The sequence below is a fragment of the Mizuhopecten yessoensis genome, unplaced genomic scaffold (assembly GCF_002113885.1).
Source record: "Mizuhopecten yessoensis strain PY_sf001 unplaced genomic scaffold, ASM211388v2 scaffold11147, whole genome shotgun sequence".
Taxonomy (NCBI): domain Eukaryota; kingdom Metazoa; phylum Mollusca; class Bivalvia; order Pectinida; family Pectinidae; genus Mizuhopecten; species Mizuhopecten yessoensis.
The window spans coordinates 845,372-856,052 of NW_018408903.1; the positions used below are offsets into that span (position 1 = coordinate 845,372).

Below are 10,681 nucleotides of genomic sequence, written 5' to 3' on the forward strand. Positions count from 1 at the left end.
AGTGACTTATTGGGGATCCGTAACAGAATCTTGGGGAACATGTACTAGTGACTTATTGGGGATCCATAACAGAATCGTGGGGAACACGTACGAGTGACTTATTGGGGATCCATAACGGAATCGTGGGGAACACGTACGAGTGACTTATTGGGGATCCGTAACAGAATCTTGGGGAACATGTACTAGTGACTTATTGGGGATCCATAACAGAATCGTGGGGAACACGTACTAGTGACTTATTGGGGATCCGTAACAGAATCGTGGGGAACACGTACTAGTGACTTATAAGGGATCCAGAACAGAATCTTGGGGAAAACGTACTAGTGACTTATTGGGGATCTTTAACAGAATCTTGGGGAACACGTACTAGTACTCGGTAACTTATTGAAATCTTAACGGCCCGTCCACACAGAAGAGGTCTTTAGGGCCAATAAAAGGTACATTAAACACCCTTATGAGGGATTTATAGTTTCATGGGGCCCTTGCTGACCTGTCAGTGTTCTAGTTGTTTTTTTTAGTTATTTTTGTCTACGAGAGACATCATGACTGGTTCAACACATCAGTGTGGAGGTCCAACACATCAGTGTGGAGGTGGAATCGACCATCTAGTTGTTTTATAGTTATTTTTGTCTACGAGAGACATCATGACTGGTCCAACACCTCAGTGTGGAGGTGGAATCGCCCACCGATTTTGATCATATAATATTTGATTAAAGTCTGTTGCATGTTCGATCGGAAGGGGTTGGGGAACAGGGAATGGCAGCATTATCATATTACATCATTTAAAAATACAGAAAACTAGATATCATATGAGATCATTTTACAAGAAAATCACCATTTCATCCACACATAACACTTTTTTCACTAGTTATTATAAACATGGAGGTAATGGAAGTATGAATTTATAATGAATGTGCTTTCATAGATATAGCTATCGACATATCGAGTGATATAGTGGAATCAAAGAGATATATTTAAAGCGGAATCGAATATCAAAGAGCGATATATATCTTGGAAACAGACGTAAATTTACAAACCTTGGCTTTGATTGGCTTATAAATATTAATACAAACAACATTATAGAACGCGTACGCTCAATCGCAGTGGCAATGTCTTATGGTATCTTACACCGAAAATACCGCAGGAAAGTGATCTGCTGGTGTCCACAGAGTCTACAGGTAATGCCTCTACTGGTGGCTGATATATGTATATACTCTATAACAACTGTAAATATTTATGACACATTTGTTATTCTTTCTGTAATTTCAGTTACGTCCATGTGATAACGATTATGATAATATTTTGTAGAAATGTTGATGCTTCGAACTTTTTTTTGGTATCTGAATTGTAATATTCTCGCTTAAGACTATTTTAGTGACGAACTTGTTTTTGTTCGTGCAGTTAATTCAAAGTCATGTTTCATGCTTTTATTCCAAAAGAAGTTTATAATGGTATTTATAATCTTTTCCTGAACAACAAGGCCACATGGTCGAGATGTCTATGCGTTTGACAGAAAATTAAAATATTTCCACAGATATTGTAGTTCTAGGAATAGCCCTTTATAAAATTATTTCTTGCCCACGAATCAATTTGTGTATGGAAAATAAATAAAAGTGAAAGAGCTATAAGAGAGACACTTTCGGCTTACTTTTAAAATTCTGTCAACATGATTCTGGTTTGTGTTACTTGACGGTCTATACTATGGCCAACTGTTTACGAAATATTAACCTAGTATTTTTATTGATGTCTTTTTCGCTCCCAGAATTAGGAAATGATTTCACCACCAGTTAAGGTGCCTAGTATGCTGTTAACATCCCGTCTGCCTGTCTCACTTTACGCCGTCGTATGTTACATAGTCATTGTAGCAGCACGATAAATTGTAATTAACATTGTTTTAATACACATTATATAGAGGATCGCTCGTACATTTTTCTTTTATTCTAGATTGATGAAAATGTCCGTAATAATTTTTACATGTCTTAAATCTCTTTTATAAGCAATAGATGTCTCTACAATATCAAACTATCTGAAAAGTGTTAATTCACGTTTGTAATTTTTTGTGTAACTCTTCATAACAAGATATTATTTTTTAATCGTTTTCACAGATACGTGGTTAACCCATAATTAAATTGTTTTTAGCGAGACGTGATTTGGTATTTAAATTCTCTTATGTTTGTTATGGCTTGCATTATTTGATGGTAAAGCCACACAAAAAACTTCGATTAACGGCGATGCATGATTAAATTAATACAACTTTACCAGTAATGATAGGGGCCAAGTATTATGTGACCTGGTGGGTGCCTTGGCCGCGCTATGTCAGCGAGTTAGCACTCTCAAATCGGCATCTGATCCGCGCTATCGCAAGGAAGTCAAGTAATCAGTATACCGCCTCTAGCACACTCTCAGAGGCTCGTTCTTCATTTTAGCTATGGTAACAGGACGCTAACGCCAAAAACAGGTCGAAGTAAATTCCGAAAACAAATAGACGACAGGAGAGTTAAGATCAGCAACTCGTCTACATGCATGATCTGAAACTAGAATCATGACATTGTGTATATTATAAAATATGGTTTTTAGGAGCGACACCAAGCGAAAGAAGTAAACCGCAAAATAATGATAAAACATTTGAGATCGTTTTATTCCTTATCAAATATTTGCAAAGCAGTGACTCATGTATGTAAATATATCATATTACATTCATTACTCAGATATTATAGTTTTCCTATTATTGTTTTAGTCTCAAATGCATTAGGATGTACTTTAACGAACCAGTGTTCTGATTGGTGGTCATTATTTTCAGTTTGTGACCGATATTAACTCAACGAGGATGACATTCAACATCATGGCAGCTATGTGTAGTAACAGAGGAATCGGAATAGCCAACAAGCTCCCGTGGCCGTCACTAAGGTTTGTACAACAAGCTTCCGTGGCCGTCACTAAGGTTGGTACAACAAGCTTCCGTGGCCGACACTAAGGTTTGTACAACAAGCTTCCGTGGCCGTCACTAAGGTTTGTACAACTTACATGTAACATGACGGACTCCATACCAGGTGCAGCACGCTTTCTTTAACATTGTATATCACAGGTCGTCGTTAAGCATGTTTGTTCTAGCTTAACGGGTGATGCATCTAGAACATAGATCATCGAACGTTTTCGCTAGTAATGTTTGTTTTCTGTGACCAGCTGCATACCGAAGGTCACGGGTGTTATACGAAGCTATTAGCCCACAATTTTGTTTTCCTGATCGTCGTAAAGGTAGGAATCTATTAGCCTATTATTCTATTTTCTTGATGGTCGTGAATGTATATCTGTTATAATATCTTGGTTGATTCATTTACCTTCTTGATGTAATTTCTGTGGCCAGCTCTTGAATATTTTAATCTTAGCATGACGTATCTTACATGTGCTACCTAGGAAATAGTTAGCTTTCATTTTAACTGGGGTTGATGTCCGGTATAGCGTCCATTCATCGTTGGAAGCCTACCATTGGGCACATTATACCTTTGTATTGATGAACCGTTAAGGTTATACCATACTATCAGGCTTAAACTTGAAAATATAGTAAGATTATTGGTACTTTATTTATAAAGCATAAACCATAATTACGGTATGTACATTCATGTAGTAAAAGGTCAAATGGCATTCATGATCTACATATTAATCAATTTTTCAACACTTATATGAATTATATACATATCGTTCATTTCAGTTTCGATACTTGATTCATGTGTAATAGTATCTTCTAAGGCAAGTGCTAGTGTATTTTTCCTTTTTTTCGTGTTTCAGTAAAGAATATCGGTACTACATGGACCTTACATCTAAAACCGTGCATCCCGGTATGTATGTGATTACGCTTTCAATCATTTGGTGAAGCTTTTCTAAACTTAAGAAGACGTTTTTAAGTTGACGAAGCTTTTCTAAACTTAAGAAGACGTTTTTAAGTTGACGAAGCCTTTCCAAACTTAAGAAGACGTTTTTAAGTTGACGAAGCTTTTCTAAACTTAAGAAGACGTTTTTAAGTTGACGAAGCTTTTCTGAAACCTGCCACGACTTTTCTGTGACTTGAGGCTTTTACAACTGTTTGTCTCATAAAATTTAAAAAAGATGACCACAGAGATCAGAGTATTACACTAGAATTACATTCACATATAATTGATGGTATAATGGAACACCTATGTACCTGGAAGCACTCTTTTATCTTCAAACGATTTGAATGATAACACCACATTAACTGCTTAGGAGTTGCCATACGGATACACAGAATTATATATCTAGTTATGGATTAACAACCTGACGAAGCTTTTCTAAACTTAAGAAGACGTTTTTAAGTTGAAGAAGCTTTTCTGAAACCTGCCACGATTTTTCTGTGACTTGAGGCTTTAACAACTGTTGTCTCATAAATTTTAAATAAGATGACCACAGAGATCAGAGTATTACATCAGAATTACATTCACATATAATGAATGGTATAATGGAACACCTATGTAGCTGATTTGAATGATAACACCACATTAACTGCTTACGAGTTGCCATACGGATACACAGACTTATATATCTAGTTATGGATTAACAACCTGATATCATATTTGAATTGGTCAATGAAGTTTAAATAGTTTTGTTGTGATGGATTTTCCATACCGACACACAGAATTATATATCTAGTTATGGTTTAACAACCTGATATCATATTTGAATTGGTCAATGAAGTTTAAATAGTTTTGTTGTGATGGATTTTCCATACGGACACACAGAATTGTATATCTAGTTTTAGTTTTTTGTAATAGGTTTTCCATACAGATACACAGAATTGTATATCTAGTTTTATTTTTTTGTAATAGATTTTCCATACGGACACACAGAATTGTATATCTAGTTTTGGTTTTTTGTAATAGGTTTTCCATACAGACACACAGAATTGTATATCTAGTTTTAGGTTTTTTTGTAATAGATTTTCCATACAGACACACAGAATTGTATATCTAGTTTGAGTTTTTTATAATAGATTTTCCATACGGACACACAGAATTGTATATCTAGTTTTAGTTTTCTGTAACAGATTTTCCATACGGACACATATAATTGTATATCTAGTTTTAGTTTTTTGTAACAGATTTTCCATACGGACACACAGAATTGTATATTTAGTTTTGGATTAACAACCTGATATCATAGTTGATTTGGTCAATGAAGTTTTAATAGTTTTTTGTAATAGATTTTTCATACTGACACACATAATTGTATATCTAGTTTTGGTTTTTTGTAATAGATTTTCCATACAGATACACAGAATTGTATATCTAGTTTTAGTTTTTTGTAATAGATTTTTCATACAGATACACAGAATTGTGTATCTAGTTTTAGTTTTTTGTAATAGATTTTCCATACAGATACACAGAATTGTATATCTAGTTTAATTTTTTTGTAATAGATTTTCCATACTGATACACAGATTTGTATATCTAGTTTTAGTTTTTTGTAATAGATTTTCCATACGGACACACAGAATTGTATACCTAGTTTTAGTTTTTTGTAATAGATTTTCCATACGGACACACAGAATTGTATACCTAGTTTTAGTTTTTTGTAATAGATTTTCCATACGGACACACAGAATTGTATACCTAGTTTTAGTTTTTTGTAATAGATTTTCCATACGGACACACAGAATTTAATATCTAGTATTTCGGATTACAACCCGATATCATATTCTATTTGGTCAATGAAGTTTTAATATTTTTTTTGTAATAGATTTTTCATACGGACACACAGAATTTAGTATCTAGCATTTCCGAAAATAACCCGATATCAGACATTTTTGGTCAATGGATTTGTAATAGATTTTTGTTATCGTTTTTTTTCCATACGGTACATTAAATTTTACATCTTCTATTCCGGATAATGCATTTTTTAACGTCCCATTAACAGCTAAGGTTATTTAAGGACGTGCCTGCATGTGTGTTGTGTAAGCGTGCATGCGTGTATATGTGCCGGAGACAGGATATGTTGGTTTACTTGACTCCTTGTGGTAGCGCGGCTCTGATGCCAACTTTATAATGCTATCTCACTGAAATGCTATGCTGAAGGCACCCACCACAATCCATGCGCTCACGTTTTCAGTTAAAATTATTTCTTCGTGTTACTATATGTTAGTAAATATGTCAGGTTTCCTCTTGAATAAAATGTTAATTTCTTTACATTGTCATAAATTCTACAATTTGGAACAATTATAAAGTTTTGATAAGTAATCCATATCGAATTCAAAAATCTCCGCAGCGTCGATGATTTTAAGGTAGTAACTCTTAAACGAAATTATTTATTATTGTTTATTTTTGTTCCAGCCAGAGTATACTACGTGCGATTTGAGAATGTGTATTTCCCCCACTTAACCAATGTAAACGTGTTATACCTGTGCTTTGAATCTCAGAGCATCTCGAGTAATAGTAGCTGTTTTTTGTGATGTCTTTATTATCTGCGCTATTGTATTCGAATTGGAATATGTGTTTTAGCGGATAAAATATGGACGTTAAAATTTTTCCATAATCGTAAGGAAGGCCTTCATGTTTATCAGTATCTAATTAGTTTGAGATGGAAATAAAAATATAACTAATTCATGTAAACACTTTTCAATTGCATGTGTCTAGATTTAGTCCATTAACGTGCATGAACGTGTTGGGATACTAAACATCAGATTGAGCTGTTGTCGTAAATAAGGATTTTAGTTGGGTTAAGTTTTATTTTGTTCGGCGTCCTAAAGACGGCTTAGGTCACTTAAGGACATTCTAAGTAGAATGAAGCAGTAAAAACGATATAATCACTGCAAAACGTAATCGCCAGGACAAAATCCTATTTAAATGGAACTGGAAAAAAATCTAAATCTGATGAAAAACCTCACTAAATATCGTAAATATTTACTGCAGGTAAAAAGTGTGTTAATATAAAAGGACGGGTAACATGGCAGTGTACATGCATGGAGGAGAAATCACGTGACTCGATCATCAATATCGTAATCAGCCGAAATCCCAGGTGAGTAGACACAAATTGACCGTTTGATATACAAATATCATCATCATTACCTTGCTTTCAGAGGTGTCAATCTGATTAAAATCATATGTATCATGGCTTCGTTAACTTCGTACTACGCCTGAACATCTGAGTGTGCCGCGGTCAGGGTCACGTTCAGGTGACCTATATTTTTATAAATAATCATTAATTTTTGACCAATCAGAGACCCTCTTTCAAAAGGGCGCTCGGAGTTGTAACAAATATGGCGGACATTGATGAAAATGATGCGAAAGTTCTGAAGTTATTTGAGATTGATCGTCTGAAACCCGAACAGAAAGAGATATTCGAAGCTTTATTAGAGAAGAAAGACTGTATGGCGGTGTTGCCTACACAATTATTACCCAATGGGTACGCCGCTTTCCTTGGCGTCGTAGAAACGTCAGTTGCCGCCACCATATTTGTTTTGGAAAACTAATCTGTTCGATACCCCTCGCTATTTATCTATCAATCATGATATTCCGATTCGCTGGCAAACTTTTGCCAGCGCGCCTCTGATTGGTACATCTAAAGGTCACATGAACGTGACCCGGACCGCGGCACATTCAGATGTTCAGGCGGAGCCATGTAGCAGATGATTTTAATCAGATTGTCAGAGGTGTGTGCCAATATATCGTTTGTTTGATTTTGTTTCTCTGTGTCCGTGTTGTCATTCTGTATCAAGCCTGTCATGATTAATAAAACGTGTTTTCCCGGATCATTCTCCTGTATATGAGGAAGTCATACGTTCCGACGAGGTTGTGTTTTACATATGTAGTGTAGACGCTTTATTCTGTGAAAGAGTTCAATTTCCTAAATGATGTTGACAATTTATGTCACGGAAATGTTTTAGATAAAACATCTTCCTCTCTTGTACATTGAAATATCTATCAGGAATCTGTTTCAAATCACTACATATGACCTTTAAATAGCCAATAGTGTGAATGCATACAAGTTGGGAAAAGTGTCATATTTAAAACATTATTCAACATATTCTTATTTTCGATTCTAGTGAGGAAATAACATCCGACCCTTATGTCCATAAAGTAGTAGCTAGTCTGGATGATGCTCTCTTATATGTGAGAACTACACTACTCGACCAAGTGGAAACTGTATGGGTGATGGGAGGACAACAAATATATACGGTAAGAAACACTCTGCTGGTATTTTTCACGTAACATATAGTGCAGTATTTTTTTACAAATCTATCGAACCTGCCAAATTTCTCACGAAATCATTTGGTATCGTTTCATTTCCCACCGGTTCACGGTGGGTGACTATATGTTTGCACTCTGTCTGTCTTTCCGTCCGGGACATATCTTCTATACTATTTCATCTGGAGTAACCAGATGTGTGGTTTACAGCGCCATCTTGTGATGGCGGAGGGCAGAGTGCAAAAAGAAGGTCATTATGACCTCACTGTGACCTATGCTTCGACCTTTACTTGTGATCATGTTTGTCCGGGGGAAATCTTCTGTACTATTTTCCCTGGAGTAACCAGATTTGATGTACAAGGACATCTTAGGATGGCGGAGTGCAGAGTGCAAGAAGTAGGTCACTGTGACGTATGACTTGACCTTTGACCTTTACTTTTGAAAAAGTTTGTCCGGGGCAAATCTTCTATGGTATTTCACCTGGAGTAGCTAGATGAGGTGACAATGACATCTTTGGATGGCGGAGTGCAAGTAGTAGGTCACCATTACCTCACTGTGACATATGCTTTCTGACATAAGTGTACTGTTTGTTCAATATAGAAATCATTACCAGTGAGGGACTATGTATTTCCCTGCAATACTTTGCATTGTTTTCAATAGAATATGGATTTCTTTGACCCGACTTACTATATGAAAGGCGGACAATTTTCGCAGGCTGTTTTTAACGAAAAATCGACCTTAATTAAAATTGAAGCGGTGACTTTTACGCTTCCATGTGTCAATGAAAAAATACAGAGTCCTTATTGCTATACCTGATGCTCGTATTCAATAGCAATGGAACATAGTTTTTTGTTTTGCTTTCTTCATGCTGTTGACTGAAACTCTCAATAAATATTACAAATAATTTAAAGCATGATACATTTTAAGCTTTTATTTTTTATCCAGACGTAGTATGTTTGTACGTTCATATTTCGTCACTAACATATATCCGATATTTGCTACATATTCATTATCTTGTAGGACGCAATCGACCACCCGCAATGTAATCACATCTACCTTACACATATTTACGGGGAGTACCAGGCAGACACGTTCTTCCCAACATTCGAAGACCGATTTCATGAAGACAAGTAAGTAGACGAATTCTTATCAGAACCAGCATGTTTCTGTCTGCGACATTTGGTTAGAGGATATTCATGGCAAAACACAGCTTTCCTTGTTACTGAAACACCGGGGACCTCAATCATTACATTTACCGTTTACTTACCATTGCTAGGCAATGTTTCCCTCCGCACATTATCTTTCGGTCACTTGAGTCACGCACTCAATTTGTGTTTTAGTAGCTCGTCGTCCTCGTTTAACAATTTATATTTTCCACTTCGTTACAGGAGCAATCAAATGAAGTACCATGATATTTAGGCTGCAGCTAACCGGTATTGGGCGTTGTCAAATTTAATGAAAAAATCACCTTGACCATCACTACAAGTCACAGGGGTTAAATCTGTTTAAATATATGTTCTCGACTTCTTCTCGAGAACAATAAAGCCAATTGTTATGGTGTTGATTATTTTGTTCTTTTATACTCGAGTGATCGTTACAGCACACACACGCATCTTGTTTTATTATCGTATCTGGCAGATGGCGAGGAAAATGTTGTGAACTTAATTGATGTTTTTACACAAAAATATTCCAAAGGAGAAGAGCAGAACTTCTCCAGAGTTTTTCACATTTCACGGTTGTAATTATACATCAGACAAAAAACCACCCGATTCTGCAGGGGCGCGTTGGTCGCCTCTAACGATCATGCAATTGGATACCACAGGTCTATTCTTTCCCCGAACCTGCACGGGTGTTCTAGTGGTTGATTTAAATGTATACCTAAAACAATTTAGATTAAACTTATATTGATAAATCGACCTGTCATCTTGGTTGTATTCAGCTGAATTGTATCTATTTTGAGGGAACATATTAAATGTTTAAAGAATTCTAAAATGTGATTTTTGTTTACTTTTCAGGTCCATAGCCTTAGATAGAACATTACATGAAGAGCGAGGTGTTACGTATAAATACAAGGTGTATAGTCCGCGACATCAAGCGAGCTGTTAAAAATAGGACGTTTGTGACTGGCGGATCTCGACTGAGTGTTCACTGGGCCGACTGAAAAACATATATCGGTCATAATTCATTGATATAGCTATGTCATTCACCCATTAACGAGTGAGTTAAGTCATGGTGAAGAAATATGAAAATATGACACGATTTTACATTTGTCGTCAAAGTTTCATGATGCAATTGATGGTCGTTGTTTATTAGCATCGATTGTTTATACTGCCAGCACTGAAATGGATATCTCGGATGTAATAAATACCTGTTACTATTTCTACATATATTCAGGACTTTTCAGTTGAATTTGACATACTGTATCTATTACTAATTATTATTATTACATGCTTTTCGACCCATCAACACAGGAGAGATCATTTATAGCC

General features: G+C 35.8%; 1 protein-coding gene across 4 annotated transcripts in view; it reads left to right on the forward strand.

Annotated features, from left to right (window-relative positions):
- The window catches only part of LOC110466917 (dihydrofolate reductase-like), a 30,531-nt gene extending 19,950 nt beyond the window's left edge, over positions 1 to 10,581 (forward strand). For 3 of the 4 annotated variants that reach the window (XM_021523712.1, XM_021523714.1, XM_021523713.1), the window contains exons 2-7: positions 2,801 to 2,907; positions 3,787 to 3,836; positions 6,918 to 7,023; positions 8,051 to 8,183; positions 9,213 to 9,322; positions 10,208 to 10,581. In XM_021523712.1, the coding sequence (XP_021379387.1) occupies positions 2,828 to 2,907; positions 3,787 to 3,836; positions 6,918 to 7,023; positions 8,051 to 8,183; positions 9,213 to 9,322; positions 10,208 to 10,298 (570 nt within the window). In that variant the 5' untranslated portion in view covers positions 2,801 to 2,827 and the 3' untranslated portion in view covers positions 10,299 to 10,581. Of the gene's footprint in view, positions 1 to 1,074; positions 1,179 to 2,800; positions 2,908 to 3,786; positions 3,837 to 6,917; positions 7,024 to 8,050; positions 8,184 to 9,212; positions 9,323 to 10,207 lie in introns of those variants that run through there. The other variant, XM_021523711.1, reaches the window with a different exon arrangement.
- Positions 10,582 to 10,681: the final 100 nt, after the last annotated feature.